The following is an 18,708-nucleotide window of genomic DNA, read 5'->3' as shown; positions in this document are numbered from 1 at the left end:
CACCCCAAGCTCCAGCCATCCCCACCCCCCATCCTGCAAGCAGCTGCGCCTTGGCTGCCCTGTAGGCCTTGGGAGATGTGCCCTAAGCCCTGTTCTGTCCATGGATGTCAGACCCTGAAGTGGGCTCAGAGACACCTGAGGAGGGGGGGATTCCAGAATCATAAATACTCGGTATATAGTCTAGAAGAAGGGGCATATGGCTTTCAGTCCCATAGACTCCTTGCAGTGGGTAGGAGATAGGGCCAGAGGAGGGTCAGAGACGCCCTCTACCCCACAGAACCAGGGCAGGGGTCTTTCTTGTCCAGCTCTTACAGTGGACACCAGCTCCAAGAGAGTAGAAGACAGGGCTCCGTCTTTTGCACCTGCTGTGGACCCAGCACAAGGCTGAGAAAATGAAGACTATTAATTAAGTAACTGGTTGTTGAGCGTGAGATAAACTAGACCAGTAAGACTGGATTCTCTCCAACCTACAATGTTCAACAACCACAAAATTCCAACATTTGCCAAGCATCCACTATATCTGGAAATACCTTATTTTACTGCACTTCACAGATAATATGAATTTTACAAATTGAAGTTTTGTGGCCACATGCATTAGATGATTGGAATTTTTAGCAATAAAGTAGTTTTAAGGGATGTATATTTTTTAGATATGCTGCTGCTGCTGCTGCTAAGTTGCTTCAGTCGTGTCCGACTCTCTGCGACCCCATAGACGGCAGCCCACTAGGCTCCTCTGTCCGTGGGATTCTCCAGGCAAGAATACTGGAGTGGGGTTGCCATTTCCTTCTCCAATGCATGAAAATGAAAAGTGAAAGCGAAGTCGCTCAGTCGTGCCTGACTCTTAGCGACCCCATGGACTGCAGCCTACCAGGCTCCTCCATCCATGAGATTTTCCAGGCAAGAGTACTGGAGTGGGGTGCCATTGCCTTCTCCTTAGATATGCTATTGCATACCTAATAGATGGCAGTATTAAACAAAAGTTTCATAAGTGTTAAGAAACCAAAAAATTCGTGTGACTTGCTTTTTCACTTTGTTGAGGTAGCCTGGAACCACATGTGCAGTATTTCCAAGGTCTGCCTGTATCTCCCTGGTATTATGCCAAGTGTGATGAGGATGCAGAAAGGCCTTCGGGCATTCACACACTACTGGTGTGTGAAAACAGTACAGGATAAAGAAACCTCACAAGCCAATATGCACAGGTATGTACAAGGTACACAGAGCACAGAGAAAGGTTACCTGGTGATCCCATTATTATGCTGTATAGCACTTACATGATGATCACACCACCTGTTCCAGTTTCCTGATTTACGAAAGTCGCTGGACTGAAGGATACACTGCACTGCATGAAAAGTACTTAGCAAAGAGCTCCTAGCAGTGAATGAATGTGGCTACTGCTGTTACTTTTTTGGTCTGGGAATTCAAGTGAGTTGTACCAGGCATAGAAAACCCTATCTACCAGCCCTGCATTTAAGATGTGTGACTAAGTAAGAAAGACAAGTAAGAAGGAACCAGAATGCCACCTGGCACAGCAGTGCCATTCTTTGTCAGGCTTCCTTTGGCTGGGCCATCTCTCTACGCTGTCTGCCCAATAAGCACTCATGTTTTAGTTGCTGCCTTGGTACCTTTGTCATTTCTTGAATGATAAAGAAACGAATGTCTCTTGAACGGTGAATTGGGAGGAACTAATGAAGGAACCCTGAAAATGAAGTTAAATTGGCTGAGAACTTTGACCAGCACACCGTCTGACCTGTGGTTTAGCCTCCTGTTCTACAGTGGGGCTTAAAGAACAAAGTTCTTTATAAAAGTAGGCAGCATTTCAACCTGCTAATGTTCCAGTTATAACACAGAGCTCCAAACAAAAGAGAAGCAGGTAAGATCAGTACAAATGCTCTTAGACAAAAGAAAACACCTCAAAACAATCACATTGGCAATGTCTAGTGTTGTGTGTCTTTGTATATTAAATTGTCCTCAGCATATGCTCAGAACATTCATTATTTGATCAGTGATGATGATGCCAAGATCATACTTATCACAGTGTTCCTTATTTCCCATTTTCTCCCAGCTGCCATATATAAACGTTAGTAAATACTAAACTTTCAAATCTCCTGTATTCATTCTCCATCTGCATCATCACCCAGCCAGACTCTAAATTCTCAGCAAAGATGATCGAATTGTCCTAGAAAGCCCAGTTTTCATAACCCCACCTACCCACCCCAAACTGAATAGCACTCAACAAATATTTGCAGAGTGGTTTCCAATGTACGGGCCTGGACTAGACTTCTGATGATTCATGACGGGCCCATGGCCCTGTACACACACAGTTTAATCTAGTACAGAGGTTAGAAAATTGGCATTTCTGTAGGCTTTGTCCAATCACAAGAGTGTGGTGTTTTTGTTTTTTTTTTAACTGAAAATTTCACGCAAATATCCCAATTTCCATCTTCTCTCAGTTATACTCACTCCAGTCCCACACTCCAACATAGCAGCAGCTGTCTGAAGCTGAGTGGTACCATCAAAGCCTGGCTCAAACACTCTTGTTTGGCCTCAGTCCCTACTCCTGTCCTTCTCTGCTTGCTTTTCTTACCTGTCTGGCCTTCATGGGTATCTCAGGGTACAATCCCTGTTCTAGTGGCTTGTTCCATAAAGCAAAGCCAGACAGATCATGTGACATGGTGACAAAATTAGCACCAGCTACTATTTTTACAAACTGTTGTCATTTTCAATTTTAAAAAGCCCAGGTTCTGGTGAATGTCTCCCCAACAAACAGAACATTTTCACTTCACACTCAGATGTCAAGATGATGCTGTCTCCTCCGCTTCACATTTTCCTTCTGAAATGGAAGAGCAAGGTCAGGACTATCATACAGGAGGCACGATGCTGCTGACCAGTCCTGCAGCTGAAAAGAAGAGGAACAACTGTTTGCCAGTGGCAGGCAGACAGCAGAGGCCCCCCCAGCTGCCAGGCACCAGCGGTCATTAGATACTGCCCCTCACAACTCCCCGGAGAATCAACTTCTAGACTCCAACAGGCTTTGTAACTAAGGCTCAATTTCAGATTTTATTAAATTTCTTCCTTAGAAGGTACCACTCAGTTGCTCTCTCAAGCTTTGAAATACCTTCTTGGGCAGGGAAGAAAATGTGGATCAACTTCATTGACTGTCTTTGTAAAACTTAATCAGAGAAAAGTGTGAACTAAGAATTCTGTTAGAAGAATAAGACAGAATGAAGTAACTATGGAAAGTGACTGAATATTCAAAGGCCTGTAAAAGCATCCATTCACTTCAAGAAACATCTAGTGGACTGCCCCCTGCCCACTTCCACTTTGCACAAAGACATAGAGACAAGGAGGAAACAATAGCTCAGACACAGAAATACCCGCCTTGAAAAACTTAAAAGCCCAGGATTCTCTAGAGCCTGAGTTCAGTGCTGGCTGTTTTCATCTCCTGGAATCCAATCTCTTGTCTTTCCCCTGGGGAATGGTCCCTCTTTCCCTGTGTGAGGTCTTGATAAGACTGTCAATCACTGTATCTCATCTTCCCACACCTCAAGACTCATCAGGTGACCCAAGCTGGCTCATGGCACCCTCTCCTTCCCAAGACACCTGAGAAAACCAATTCGAGGTCAGAAAATAGTTTGGATGGGAATTCCCTGATGGTCCAGCAGTTGGGACTCTGAGCTTCCCCTGTAGGGGACACAGGTTTGATCCCTGGTCGGGGAACTAAGATCCCTCATGCCACATAGTGCAACAAAAATTTTTTTAAAAAAGAAAACTCTGGAGCTGCTACTAATCATCCTGCCTTGTCTGTTTGTGCCCTGGGACCCGCAGTCCTGTCCTGGTTTCTCTCTCTTTCTAAGCCTGGCCCTGCCTCCCCCTCCCTTCCAGTTTGTGGATCACACCATGGCCTTCCAATAGACTCCTATGCTGTGTGAGCTACATTTAAGTTTCTGTTGCTTGCAACCTCAAGCTGACCCTGGAACTCACTCAAGATGGATGCAACCATGATCTCTTGGGTTTCATAGAAAGACCAGGAGTCTCTGCAGCTGCCAAGGACAAGTAGAGATTTTCTTCATTGCAACAAAATACAAAAGAATGTGTTCCAAGTCAGGACAAACAAAGCTAGCTTTCTTCCCAGGTGTGCCCACTGTGAAATGTTTGGTTTGGATCACACTGTCCTTTGGGCAGGTGGGAGCAAGCATACAACCTCATGATGCTCAGAGATACTTGGCTAACCACCTCAGGAGGCTTATCCTCCAGTGAGTTTACTCCTTGTCCACTCATCAAATGCCTGTGAAAGTTGGCTTGGGACAGGCCTCATGCCAGACAACCACTGGGTGCCCTTCCAACCTCTAGGAAAGAAAATAACCAGGAAATACATCTCCTCAGTGACCTCATTGTACAAGCAGAAACACATGCTTTCTGGTTCTAAAGAACATGACATGAACTTCCATGAACTTCCCCAAACAAACAACATTAAAGGGAACTGGCAATCTGCAGCTTTGCTCCTGCAGAAAATTGCCGCATCTCTAAGTGGGAGGCCCCCAAGGCAGACTGTTCCTCCACCAGCCACCAAAGGAGGAAGTCCTCCTGCAGCCTCAGAAATAGCCAATGACCAGAATATTTAGAATATCAAAAGAGAGAGCAATGTGCTGTGAGTTGGTAGTTAACTTTTTTAAAAAAGATATCCCCCCCATCCCCCGCTCAAAGAAAGCAAACCACAACTTATGAGTTTACCCAGGACTTGGTTGTTGGGGAATTTTACCAGAATTACATGTATTTTCAAAGAAAACATTGACCCCCATCAGTTGGACCCAAGAAGAAGCGGTGTTTCCTCACCTGGGCTGCAGGTGTGGCTTCCTTCCTGTCTCCTGGGGTAGGTAACAGCTGACCTCTGCCTGTCCACCTCAGCATCCAGGGAAGCCCAGGCAGTGCCTGGCTCAGAGCAGGTGCATAATAATACTGCTGCTGCTGCTGCTGCTGCTAAGTCGCTTCAGTCGTGTCCGAATCTGTGCAACCCCATAGACGGCAGCCCACCAGGCTCCCCCATCCCTGGGATTCTCCAGGCAAGAACACTGGAGTGGGTTGCCATTTCCTTCTCCAATGCATGAAAGTAAAAAGTGAAAGTGGAGTCACTCAGTTGTGTCCAACTCTTAGCAACCCCATGGACTGCAGCGCACCAGGCTCCTCCATCCATGGGATTTTCTAGGCAAGAGTACTGGAGTGGGGTGCCATTGCCTTCTCCGATAATAATACTACAGCATCTCAATAACAAGGGTCTGCTATGTGAAGAAAGGAGGGAGGGAAAGTGAAGTGAAAATTGCTCAGTTGTGTCCGACTCTTTGCGACTCCATGGACTAAACAGTCCATGGAATTCTCCAGGCCAGAATACTGGAGTGGGTAGACTTTCTCTTCTCTAAGGGATCTTCCCAAACCAGGGACTGAACCCAGGTCTCCCACATTGCAGGCAGATTTTTTACCAGCTGAACCACAAGGGAAGCCCAAGATTACTGGAGTGGATAGCCTATCCCTTCTCCAGGGTGTCTTCCTGACCCAGGAATTGAACAGGACTTCCCTGGTGGCTCAGAGGGTAAAGCATCTGCCTGCAATGCAGGAGACCCGGGTTCGATCCCTGGGTTGGGAAGATCCCCTGGAGAAGGAAACGGCAACCCACTCCAGTACTCTTGCTTGGAAAATCCCATGGATGGAGGAATCTGGTAGGCTACAGTCCATGGGGTCACAGAGTCAGACATGATTGAGCGACTTCACTTTCACTTTCTCCTACATTGCTGGTGGATTCTTTACCAACTAAGGTATCAGGGAAGCTATCAGGGAAGGAGAGAAGGAAGGAGGTCTTAATTGGCCATTACTTCTCATCCAAACCCAATCTCCCAAATGTTTAGAATTCTTAGCTGATGTATTGGATTTCTACTATCATTGTCCTAGAGAGAATATGGTCTCTAGATCACTTAAAACGGAAAAACCACATCTTGATAGTAACTTCTGCAGACACATGAGGAAAAAACCAGGCTGCCTGGAAGGATGAATCTCAAAGACAAAACCAAGGGCCTCTCTAGGCTGACAGACCTAGGATATTGGTCCAAACTGAAGACTAGCTCCCAGAGAGGCCCTGGCTGAGTGGTTTCTTTCCAGGGCTGAGAGATGAAAGGGCTGGATCTCTGGAGACTCCGTCCAACTCCAAATTCCATAGAGAGATTCCCAAATGCCCTCTCGGTTACACCTGAGCATCTCCGAATAGCACATATGCTAGAGTAGGGCTTCTCTCCAGCAATGAAACCACAATGAAATGTGGGGTCTCTACCTACCCCTAAGTGGAGAGAGTCCCAGGATCTTACCAATTGTTTTCAGAAAGCTTCATCCAAAGAGTAGGACTCTTCCACATCCTACCGCCATATAACTGAGCTTAGAAATAACCCCAAAGCCAAAGATTGAATCGTGCCATCAGGTCCCTGATCACAGTAGCCTCCTCCCCTCACAGGCACACGGGCTCTGAATGAAGTCTATTTAGAGGAAGCACAAGTGGTCAAAGCAACAGAGTAACAGAAACATCCTTCTCCGTGTGTTGTGTGTGGGGTGGAATTTCCAAGAGTGACAGCTCAAAAAATAACCAAGAAGTTAGGGCAACAAATGCCTGCAATATTTGCAACTGAAGCCATTTAGGGAATCTGACAGGTTAGCTGGTTTCCGCCCTGTCTGCTACAACCCAAATGTGTCCATGTGAGTTAGGTTAGAGTTTCCCTCCCCAACCCCCAGTGACCCTAACACATTCCAGGTCAAATGTAGGTATGAGCAATCCACGTCTGTCTGGCACAGGCTCATTATAACTTTATGCAAAGCTGCAGACAGATGTGGCTCAAAATAGTTACCAGCAGTGGAAACAGAAGGAGTAAAATAAGGACCAGGTATTATTTTTAAGGATGGGGGTATGTGTAGGGGGATTAAAAAAAAAAAAGTCCAGACGCCATCACACATCCCTTTAAACAACCCTCAGAAAGAAGAGAAGACATCCTCGCTAACTTTCAGAAGATTTCATCTTTAGGATGGAAAAACCTTACTGAATGAAGACATACTTGCCATGGCAACAAAAATAAAGACACCCATTTTCTTCCTAATCTAATTTTTTGCATTGTTGTGGTCACTCTGATCACTTGATTGCTTACCTCAAACTAAGAAAACTCAAGTCTCTCTAGAGACACAGGCTCTATCCCCTCCAAAAAACCAAGCAGAGTCAGATCCTGTCTTTATTAGAAATGTTGGTATTTAGTTGATTATGATACTTCTGCACTGATTTTCATTTTTAAAAAACATCGCATTCCCTTTTATTTAACTTTATGGCATCCCCTTCAAGTTTGCACCTGAAAGAGTATGTCATGAGCCTCACCCTATCTTGCCACCCTACAAGAAATCTGTGGAAATCAGATGTAGAAAAACCTGGAAAAGCTACAGACACCTCTGCTCTCTCACAGACTTGCTTCTGGCTTTTGGCAAAGCTGTTCACTGCTCCCTAAGTTGTGGGCCATTCATGTCATCACCAAGCAACACAGGACCGCAACACCTTGGCCACATCTGAGAGCCTCTGAGCCTTTCTCATAGGTGCATGAATCCGTTTCTGTTTTTTAAATTACTGGGCCAGGCACAGGGCTCACTGGCTGCCGCATTCTAGAGTTACTGTTTATTAAGGCCTCCTGCTAAGTTGGCCCTGAGAGGTCATAAAATAAGGGAAGACCTGTGCCTCCAGGGCTCTGAACATCGCTAGGTTCTCCAAATGCTCTTGGCTCTCCCAAGAATCCAAACTGGGGCAGATGAGAAAGGGTGGAGATGCCCTGTTCTGCTCTCCATTCCTGAGGGCTTGGCCAGCAGGACTATAGAAGCCCCTGGAACCTTGTCTGGACCAGCAGCTCATCTACATTGTGGCCGTTGCCTGGATTTCTTTTCCTTCTAAATAAAATTGGTTCCTGTCCCAAATAGAAGGAAATGGTGTGCGCGCACATGTGTCCCATTTTAAGGAATTCTGTTTTCACCGAAACATGGCTTAGACTGAGAGGGTTTCCTTCTGTTAAACAGTAAATCTACTTCTAATGTACTCCAAAGCTGAGCAATGGTTACAGGGGACTACCTGGAGGGAGGAAGTGGAGCACAGGCAGCCCCCATCAAACTTGCTGAGATGCTGTGGATCCGGGACAGGATTATGATCTGGCGTTACAAAGCCTGTGAGTTCCAACTGGCTGTGGGGCCCCCCTAAGGAAAGCACTGTTTGCTTCCCAGCTTCCTTTGTTTTAAATTCTTGCAGGAACAAACCACACCAGAGATGTCACAGCCTTTCATCTGCCTTCAGATTTAAGGCCAATTTCCTAGTTGCAACGTCCTCTTCATCTAGCGAAAATCCAAGTTCTCCCTTCTGGGGCACATAGGGTCATGACCTTCTTGATGCAAATCAACCTGCTTTCCAGCCCCAAGTCTCTTTCTTATCCAGTCGGGATCAGCTGCATTTCAACAAACCCATCTTTGCCCCCAGACATCTCACCTCCTCACATTCATTCTGGGGTAGAAAAGGAGACTTCAGGTCCAGCTGAACCCAACCAGGAGGTCACCTTGCATGAGCTGACCTTGCCAATGAACTCTGAAATTTAGCCCCAGGGCTATCAAACTTTAAAAATGCATCTTGCCGTGAAATGTTCTGAGCTACTGCTACCCAAACTCAAAACTGGAATGTAAACATGTACAGATTTCTAAGCGGGAGAGGGTTACATGGGAGGGAAATGACTCAGAGAGTAAAAACATGATCAGTCAGAAACCTGACTTCAAGATCACTTTTAGTCTGGCTGATACTGTCTTCTCTTTTTATTTTTATTATATGTGTAGGATCTTAGTTCCCTGACCAGGGATCAAACCTGCAACTCCTGAATTGAAAGCGGGAGTCTTAACCACTGGACCACCAGGGAAGTCCCAATAACCATCTTTTTTTATGTGTTCTTATTTTTTACCATTTTTGGTAAACAAATTCTGTAGTTATTTCCTGGGATCCCTTCCTGGTGGCCCACACTCAGGTCTTGGGTACTGAGACCCAGGTGCTGTGTACAGTGAGAAATGACTGCAAGGCAGTGTGTTTACTCTGTTGGGACTCAGCCTTACTAAGATTTCATCATTTAACAAAGGGGTTCCAAACAGATTGCCCGGTGGCTCAGATGGTAAAGAATCCGCCTGCAGTGCAGGAGACCTGGGTTCAATCCCTGGGATGGGAAGATCCCCTGAAGGAGGGCATGGCAACCTATTCAAATATTCTGGCCTGGAGAAAAGGAAGAGGAACCAGCGATCAAATTGCCAACATCTGCTGGATCACCAAAAAAGCAAGAGCATTCCAGAAAAACATCTATTTCTGCTTTATTGACTATGCCAAAGCCTTTGACTATGTGGATCACAATAAACTGTGGAAAACTCTGAAAGTGATGGGAATACCAGACCACCTAACCTGCCTCTTGAGAAACCTGTATGCAGGTCAGGAAGCAACAGTTAGAACTGGACATGGAACAACAGACTAGTTCCAAATTGGAAAAAGAGTACGTCAAGGCTGTATATTGTCACCCTGTTTATTTAACTTATATGCAGAGTACATCATGAGAAACACTGGGCTGGATGAAGCACAAGCTGGAATCAAGATTGCCGGCAGAAATATCAATAACTTCAGATATGCAGATGATACCACCCTTATGGCAGAAAGTGAAGAACTAAACAGCATCTTGATGAAAGTGAAAGAGGAGAGTGAAAAAGTTGGCTTAAAGCTCAACATTCAGAAAACTAAGATCATGGCATCCGGTCCCATCAGTTCAGTTCAGTTCAGTCGCTCAGTCATGTTCAACTCTTTGAGACCCCATGAATCACAGCACGCCAGGCCTCCCTGTCCATCACCAACTCCCAGAGTTCACTCAGATTCACGTCCATTGAGTCAGTGATGCCATCCAGCCATCTCATCCTCTGTCGTCCCCTTCTCCTCCTGCCCTCAATCCCTCCCAGCATCAAAGTCTTTTCCAATGAGTCAACTCTTTGCATGAGGTGGCCAAAGTACTGGAGTTTCAGCTTTAGCATCATTCCTTCCAAAGAAATCCCAGGGCTGATCTCCTTCAGAATGGACCAGTCCCATCACTTCATGGCAAATAGATGGGGAAACAGTGGAAACAGTGGCTGACTTTATTTTGGGGGGCTCCAAAATCACTGCAGATGGTGATTGCAGCCATGAAATTAAAAGACGCTTACTCCTTGGAAGAAAAGTTATGACCAACCTAGACAGCATATTAAAAAGCCGAGACATTACTTTGTCAACAAAGTTCCATCTAGTCAAGGCTATGGTTTTTCCAGTAGTCATGTATGGATGTGAGAGTTGGACTATAAAGAAAGCTGAGCGCCGAAGAATTGATGCTTTTGAACTGTGGTGTTGCAGAAGACTCTTGAGAGTCCCTTAGACTGCAAAGAGATCCAACCAGTCCATCTTAAAGGAGATCAGTCCTGGGTGTTCATTGGAAGGTCTGATATTGAAGCTGAAACTCCAATACTTTGGTCATCTGATGCAGAGAGCTGACTCATTTGAAAAGACCCTGATGCTGGGAAAGATTGCAGGCAGGAGGAGAAGGGGATGACAGAGGATGAGATGGTGGATGGCATCACCGACTCAATGGACATGAGTTTGGGTAAACTCCTGGAGTTGGTGAGGGACAGAGAGGCCTGGCGTGCTGCAGTTCATGGGGTCGCAAAGAGTTGATCAAGACTGAGTGACTGAACTGAACTGAACTGAACTGAACTGTAGAATCCCCATGGCAGAGGAGCCTGAAAGGCTACAACCTCAGACACGACTGAGCAACTAAGCAGAGCACAGCCAGACCCACTACCATGCTGCCACATCACCCTAGCCCTCCCCCCACCCCCATTGTCACTGTACCCACCTGCTTATTTAGCACAGGGAGCCCCAGAGCAATGCCTTCAGGGAACACCATGCCCCTTTCCCCAAACATTCCAATTATTCACCAGGGAAGCAAACAACAAAGGAGGGGCAGAAAAGGGCAGGACCAAACCTCATCAAGCCTCAACAACCTTTGGCCACCAGGGTGCTTATCAAGCTGCTTATCAGCCAGACACACCTTTTCCCAGGGTCTGTAAACCAGATGCAGAACAAATGCTAAGAGATTGCCCACCAAGAGGCATGGCGTAGGGAAAAACTGAGGTACCCAGGTGCAAGCTCCTCAGTGTTACTGCAGGAAGCTAGGTAAGACCATGGTTTAAGGGTCCAAGGAAGCCAACTTCAGCAGGACTTGAGCTTCTTCGTCCCAGGCTCCTCCAATCACAGACTGTGTGGAGCGACAGGGAAGGTTATACAGCCCCCAGGGTTGTACACTTATCCACATGGTCCTGTGGTCCTGAGGTACGGAGCCCACTAGAGTGGGCTGTGCTCAGATACTGTGCTGAGAGCACCCCACACACTCTCTCGTGTCATCCTCACATGTCTTTACTCTCAGGAGTCATGGTCAACATCAGTGTGGACCGTTGCCTGCAAGATCATGATCATGCTCAAAAGACTATCCCTCTGCCTCAAAAGCTGTATCTCCAGCAACAGTACTCCCAGTCCTGACTTGCGGGTCACATGGTTGTTATTGGGATCCCTGTGATCACACAGTGGGTGGACAGCCAGTCCCACATCAGCGGGAGGCTGGAGAACCAGATCCATCCATTCCACTGGGATGTTCTCAAACTTAAAATGTCCCCTCCCTAGAAACATGTGGCATACCTCTCTTGAACAACAGGAGGGGCAAAGCTGACTCTGTTGAATTGTTGCCTTTTTGTGGCAGAATATATTGAATAATTATTATTATTTTTACACCTCTTCTTTGGGGAAAAATATCATTCCTGCTGGCTGAGTCAGTGTGGCCAGTCTGGTCACCTTGTTAGGTCACCATCCTAGAGTCACACTGATGCCTGCACCTTACCTGGGGGCACGGGGAGAGGGTGGTACCATCCCCAGGCCATGCAGCGAATCACAAACAGGACACCGGGCAGAGCTCCTGGGGCTGGAGTCTTCTCACGAGTCTACAGAGCCCAGATTTTCCATCACAGCCGTGATTCCAAACATCCTGCACTGCTCTTTCCAAAAACACATTCCTGCTTGTCAGACCACGTGGCTCAGATTTTTGTTTGGAAATACTGTCACTGTCACCGCATCACAGTGCCTCTGTCCTTACATCCTTGGAGGGATTAACAGATGGCAGGTCCACTCAGTTCTCAGGAACGAAGTGGGAAAGACTGAGCGGGGCTCCTTGCTGGGGGCCCTGCAGCTTCATCAGCTGTCAGAGCTAGTGCTTTCATTTTGTGGCCAGGTGGATGGATGGTAGCAGGTGCAGAGGGGCTGCCCTGCCGAGGGTATGGTTAGCACTGAGAACTCTGTGATGGTTAATTGTGTGTGTCAACTTGACTGGGCCACAGTACCCAGATCTGTGACCAAAAACCAGTCTAGATGTTGCCAGGAAGGTATATTTTAGATGCAATTAACACTTAAATCAGTAGATGTTGAGTAAAGCAGATTACCCTTTATAATGTGGGTGGGCCTCATCTAATCAGGTGAAGGCTCTGACAGAGAGAAGTGAGATGCCCTGAGTAGGAAGGGAATTCAGCCTTCAGGATGCCTCAGATTGCAGACTGTAACATCAGTTCCTCTGTGTGTGTGTGTAGTGTGTTTATATACACATAGAGATCTGTATATACACATCCTATTAGTTCCGTCTTTCTGGAAACACCAACAGAGACAATCCTTCACCATGTCACAAGACACTCCTGTTTTTGAAGTATTCTTGTGGAACAGCCCCGAGCGCATAGGGATTTAAGTATGTGGCCTGCTGCTGCTGCTGCTGCTAAGTCGCTTCAGTCTTGTCCTACTTGTCCCTATTTCTCTCCTTATGATCTTATTCTTGGCATATTTTCCATGACCATGAGATGAGATGAGTATTTCCTCTGAGGTGGGGCTTTGTTTTCATTGGCAATGGTGGGGTTGCTGGGGGTGGGGGAAGGCACAGTGGCTTCCTAACAGGGCCAAGGAGAGCCATGAACATCCCTCGCCTCGTGGGCGGGCAGCCGTCTCCGCCGCCTCCCCAGGTCTAAGAAGGCAGCTGCCTGGGATGCAGTTGGCTCATATCTCTTTGGGGCCTGAGATCTTCTGGAGGAAACAATGGAAGTTATGAGCAACAGCCCCGGAAAAATCCACATTCCTGCACATGTCTCTAGGGATGTGAGACCTCTGGGACGGGACACCTCATTCGTGGGAGAAAGTCCTGCAGATAGAACCTCAGTGACAGCAAAGACCAGCATTACTGAGCATCTACTATGTGCTGGGTGCAGACCAAGCTCAGATCTGGAAGAGCTAAGTGCTTAGAAGGATGTGAGGAAACCAGAGAACTTGGATCTCATGCCTGGAAAACACCTCTGGGAGCAGCTACTCTCTAGAGCCTTAACTTTCCACATGAGATGCAAGAACAACATCCCCCCTTAAGCAGCTTGCAGGTGCTTAAACGCAGCTGAAACGACCTTCTCCAAGAAGGCCTTGCAACTTCCCAAGCATCATTTTGAGATAAGCAGGATTGTTGCCTCTACTTCCGTGCAACTGGAAGGCAGTAGAAGGAAAGACACCGGAAGCTAAAAATCACCCAAAGTTCCAGACTCTCAATTTAGGCATGAAGACCCAGACTCCTGTTGTCTCCCAGTGCAGCCAATGGTGGGGACAGGATGCAAATCACACCTGGAGAAGTCTCAGGAGATGAGGAAGGTCTACTGAAGAAGAGGGGTGACAGCTAAGAGAGAGGAGCCCTCGACATAGGGCTCTGATGGTAGGTTGGGGAGGGAATGGGAAACAGAACCTGGAAAAGTCCTTGTGTGGGTCACCCTGCCCTTTAGTTCAATCCAGTCATTTTCAGATGCTTCCATTTCTCCAAAAGCCCAAGTTCCCTAAAGCCCACCCCTCACTTTACAATCTTGTCCAAAATGTTTTAAAGTTTGCCAGTGAAGTTGCCCATACAGCAAGAGACAATTCTCAGAAGGAAGGAAAGAGCGAAGGAGGGAGGAAGGGAAAGAAAGGAAGGCAGAGAAAGACCATCTGGGAACATCTTCCGTATAAAGGTTACGTTGCTTGTCTGACTTTAAAATGCTCAAGTCTGGCTATTGTCATTTTCTGTTTCCCAGGGTAGCTTATGAAACTCCCAAACACCATATTTAATCCTTCCCTCTCGTGTTTAAAATGAATCAGGGTCTGGGAAGAAGGGAAGAGGTAAATCAAGTTGTGAGGGGAACATTAGCAAGTTGGATATCCTGGGAAAAGCCAAAGACCCATGGCTTCATCTCAGGTCATACATGATAGCTCAGAATGGGGAGACAGGATACCCACCAGGTCATGGGGACAGAGCAAATGCTTCCATGCAGTGAGTGCTCAGAGCTTGGCAACAGGCAGAGAACTAAGGTGGTCTCCCAATATCCTCTCCTTTCTCCCCTCCTATCCTCTGCAAAGTCCCCTTCCCCTAACTGGCTTTGCTTCCTTCTTTCTCCTTCTAGAACCACAGCCTGGGATTCCTGCCAAGGTTGCCCAGGGTTCTGTGAAGCTAATTGAGTCAGAGGACGATGCCAGGAGGATAAGAATCAGAGAGGACAGTGTCAGGGTGATGGAGATTGCAGGAGAAGTTGGCCCTGACCGCTGTCTGGGAATAGAAGGCTGTCAGTGGCAGCCTGTCCAGGAATCCCTCCCCAGCACACCTCTCTTTTTAAGATCTGGTCTGGTCATCCCTCTGTGTGCTGACCAGACATAACCCAGCAAGCAAGTTCTGGCATCAGGGTCAGCTCTCTATTGGGTGGCCTGGGATAAAATGCAAATGTAGAGCCCTTGCTTCAAAGAATATTAAGCATTTCATTGTGTTGTACACCTGAAACTAACACAATACTGTACATCAACTATACTTGAATTTAAAAAGTATTAAGCATTTCAAGATATCAACAATACACTTTATACTGTGAGGGTCCTTCTGAGTCGGGACCTTGTACACGTGTCCAGGCTCCTGGGTGGAGCCAGTCCTGCCTGCCATGCAGGACAGCAGGGTGACTTTCCAGACCAGATGTACTCAGAGGACTCATGACCTGGTTTTGAAAGATATCCCACCCGCTACGTTCAGTCTCCTTTGCACTTCATCCTCGGGGTATCGGTAAAACAAGGTGGCTATGTGCAGCCCATCAAGCTGTCACCCAGGGTGCTCAGAGGTCACATGGCTCAGGGACAAAGGAACCCCTGGTTCAAGGGGACCCAAACACCAAAGCAAAGTTGCCTGTCCAGGTCCAGGGCTCTGGAAAGGCTAAGCAGGATGCCCAAGGTATCCCAAGAATACCCAGAGACACCTAGAGACGTCTGGTCCAAGTCCTGGAATTTAGAGACCAGGAAAGCAAATTCCAAAGGCTGGTGACCAGATTGAGGTCAAGCACTCTTCACAGTTTGCAGGAGGATGTTTCTTTAGAAGGGGTTCCTAAGCTGAGTCATTACCCACGGCCTCGGGAGAGGAGGTACTTTATATTAAGGAGACTCCAGGAGGGACTCAGGTGGCACTGCCTCAGTTTTGCAGTAAGAGAGTTCTTACGGACTGGAGGAGAGAAGGGGAGCTGTTGGGTGCAGAGCTGTTGGGAGAGGAGGAACTGTGGGCTCACCACCCAGGAGGTAAGGAGCCTGAATTCCACGGAATGTCACCCCGTGGGGGAGGGTTCACTAGGCCCTGCCTAGCCCACCCCTGCACTCCCCAGAGAACAGGCTGCTTTCAAGGAATTTGAAACTCCTTGGAGCCTGGCAGGGTCAGCAGAGGGGCAGGACCCACATGGCCCAGGGGCAGGAGTAACTTTCGGGGCTTCCTCCCCCCAGAGGGACTTCTCAGGTATCTAATCCCTCTGGCTGGTTCGTTTCATTTGCCCCTCCACCAGATCAGACACTCTGGGCTTGGGTTTCTCCCAGACCAGGCCCTCAGAGGAGATGAGAGTCACACCCTTGACCTGCAGAGCCGACCTGGGTTGGCAGGAGGGCTGAAGGCTGTGCCAAGTGGGCTCTGGGCTGACTGGGCTCAGAAGGAACTAGGTCCTCCTTCAGTGTGAAGAGAGGGGCCTAGCCAGGAGCCCCTCTCCCCTCCCCTCGGGACAACTCCCCCACCCCAGGGCTGACTCACTCAGGAGTGTTGATCCAGATGATGTCCAGGTGGCAGTAGTAGACGCACTCTTTGTCCTTGTAGGTAAAACATGTACAGCGCCGGGCTCGGTGGTGCACAGGGACCCCCTCGGCCCCCTGCTTCCCAAACTGACTTGGTCCCTGCTCCCGCCAAGGGCTTCTGGGGCTTGGACCCCGGGCTGCCATGGTGGCCACAGTCTCCTTGGTGTCCCCCTCCGATCTGGCTGCAGAGGGGGCCCGGGGCATGCTGCTCCTGCCAGCATCCCCAGACTGGGGGTGAGGCACCCATCCTGCAGGAGGCAGATGGAGGGGCTCCTGAGTTCCTAGGAATGCAGACCCTTACACCCACCATCCCATAGAAACTGGGGAAGGGGACAACAAAACTTTCTGCCAAGTCTGCAAGCTGAGGGCACTTTTTGTTAAGTCTTCAAACTACTCTTGATGTTCGGAAAATTTTGCAAAGCTATGTGCAGCAGTTTCTGAAAAGCTTGCAAGTTGTGTGCACACTTTGTGACAATCTTGGGAGCTCTTCTCACTTACTCCACAGCGTGCAAGCAATCTGCACCCACTGAAAACGTGCAAGCATTGTGCAGGCTTTCTGAACACTTTGCAATCGTTTTGCACAGTTTCTGAATCGTTTGCAAACTTTTGGAAAAGTTCCCGACTTCATGAAAAATTGACCAAGTCGGCCCCGGGCCCCAGGTCTGCCTGTGTGTGGGCTGCAACCTCCCGGGCCCTCGGGGTGGTCCGTGCCCTCAGCTTCTGCCCTCTAGCCTGCCCCCACGTCGCTCCCCCCGGGAGGCACCCTCCCCGGGCCCCCGAACCGGGGTCCTTTTGTGTGCGCTCGCGCCAGGAGACGCGCGCCGCCCGGCCCGCTTACCTGCGGCGGAGGTCACAGCGAGTCCGAAAAGGAAGCACAGCCCCAGCTCCATGAACCCGGATCGGGCGCGGGCGCACCGCGCCGGAGGACGGGCGCCTGTGGCTGCCAAAGGGCGCTCGGGCCGGGCACAGCGGGCCTCACCCTCAAACTGCAGATGCTTCGAGGCTGGCCGCTGGCTCGCCGCGTCCCGGGCTGCGGCCAGGAGTCGGCTGCGACCGTCACAAACTTCAGAGCGCGCTGCCCATCCCGGCTCAGGGCTGCCGGCTGTGGGTTAGGGCTTTTCTGGCTCCCGCACCACCCCTTTCGCCTCCCCGCCCCCCGGAGGGGCTGGAGTTGCAGCGCGGGGGCCTTTGAACCCGGGGCTCACGGGGGTCGCCTCCCAGGCGCTGGGGAACCGGCTAGTCGCGCAGCAGCCCGCGGCGCACCCAGCACGGCGAGGGGTGGGGGCGGCGCGCAGGGCCGGGTGCGATGGGTGGGGTGGGGTGGGGGCCGGGACAGCTGCCGGAAGGCCACGCGCGCGCACACACACGCACATGCACACACGCACACGCGCGCACTCCTGCTCGCACCCCCACCTCGCTGCCTCGCTGCCTCGCTGCCCCGCTGCCCGGGGACCTGCAGCTCCCACCCCAGCACAGTGGGAGAGATAAAAAGACTGCACGGGAAGCCTATCTTTTATCTCCAGAGTTCGAGAAGGCAGCATTTGTCAGCGTTCACCTAATGACACCTTACCCTTGCACAGACCTGCCTGCCAAGGCCCTGGGCGTACTTTACACTCGTGACTCACGGGCACCGGCAGCGTCTCCCAGCCTCTCCCAGGAGCTCACAGCCGGTGGGTGTGGGCAGCAATCAAGAGCAAAGTCAACGGAGAAGTAGGGTTAGCGGTCCTGGGGTGTCCCAGCACGCTCAGAGCCCCTTGTGCAGGGGAGGTGGCTCCAGTGAGAGGCAGATTCCTCTCTTCATCGCCCCAAGGTGGTCTTCTGGGCCTCACGTGTAGGGCATTCTCCCAGTTCCCCTGAGACTAGTGCCCTGGGCTGAGCAGCACAGGCGGGAGGGTCGGTTAATCTGTTTAACACCCTCTGTGCTGAGAACGGGGCTTGGAAACTGCTCAAGAAAGATTTGTGGATGAATGAATGAATGCTTCCTGTGGACTCTGCCCTGGACTACTGACCTCTGAGCACATCGGGAAGCCCTTAGAGCCCCTCCCTGGCCAGAGTTCCCCCAGCAGAGGGAAGAGAGGCAGCACTCCAGGTGGCATCAGGCACTTCCCTTTTGGCTGCTGGCTGTTCCATGTGCTTGACTGATTTGGAGTTTGCTTTCCCTGGGAACCTGGGGCAGGGCAGGGAGTTGCAGGCCACACAGGGGAAGAAAAACAGGTCTGAAGTCATGAAATCACTTCTCATATCTCAGGACACTTGGGGTGACTTGACAATGTCCACCAATCCTTTAACACTCCTCCCCCAGAAGACAAAGCTGAACACCACCCCACTCCCCTTTAGCCTGAATGACCACTTGGGAAAAAGTAGAAAGTAGCAGAAGTGACTTGAGTGCCTTTGGAAGCAGAGTTGTGCAAGTTGATACAGCGTGCATGTGCTCT

The 18,708-nt window shown here is 49.2% G+C and overlaps 1 protein-coding gene across 2 annotated transcripts in view; it reads right to left on the bottom strand.

Moving 5' to 3' along the window:
* EDN3 (endothelin 3) overlaps positions 1–16,515 on the bottom strand; it is a 33,870-nt gene extending 17,355 nt beyond the window's left edge. Inside the window, exon 1 of one of the 2 annotated variants that reach the window (XM_040248703.1) lies at positions 16,233–16,515. In XM_040248703.1, coding sequence (XP_040104637.1) covers positions 16,233–16,477 — 245 coding nt within the window. In that variant the 5' untranslated portion in view covers positions 16,478–16,515. The remainder of the gene's footprint in view (positions 1–16,232) is intronic. The other variant, XM_040248704.1, reaches the window with a different exon arrangement.
* Positions 16,516–18,708: the final 2,193 nt, after the last annotated feature.

The sequence above is a fragment of the Oryx dammah genome, unplaced genomic scaffold (assembly GCF_014754425.2).
Source record: "Oryx dammah isolate SB20612 unplaced genomic scaffold, SCBI_Odam_1.1 HiC_scaffold_10, whole genome shotgun sequence".
NCBI classification, from domain to species: domain Eukaryota; kingdom Metazoa; phylum Chordata; class Mammalia; order Artiodactyla; family Bovidae; genus Oryx; species Oryx dammah.
The sequence above is the reverse complement of the archived record's forward strand: the minus strand, read 5'-3'. Positions and strand labels throughout refer to the sequence as shown.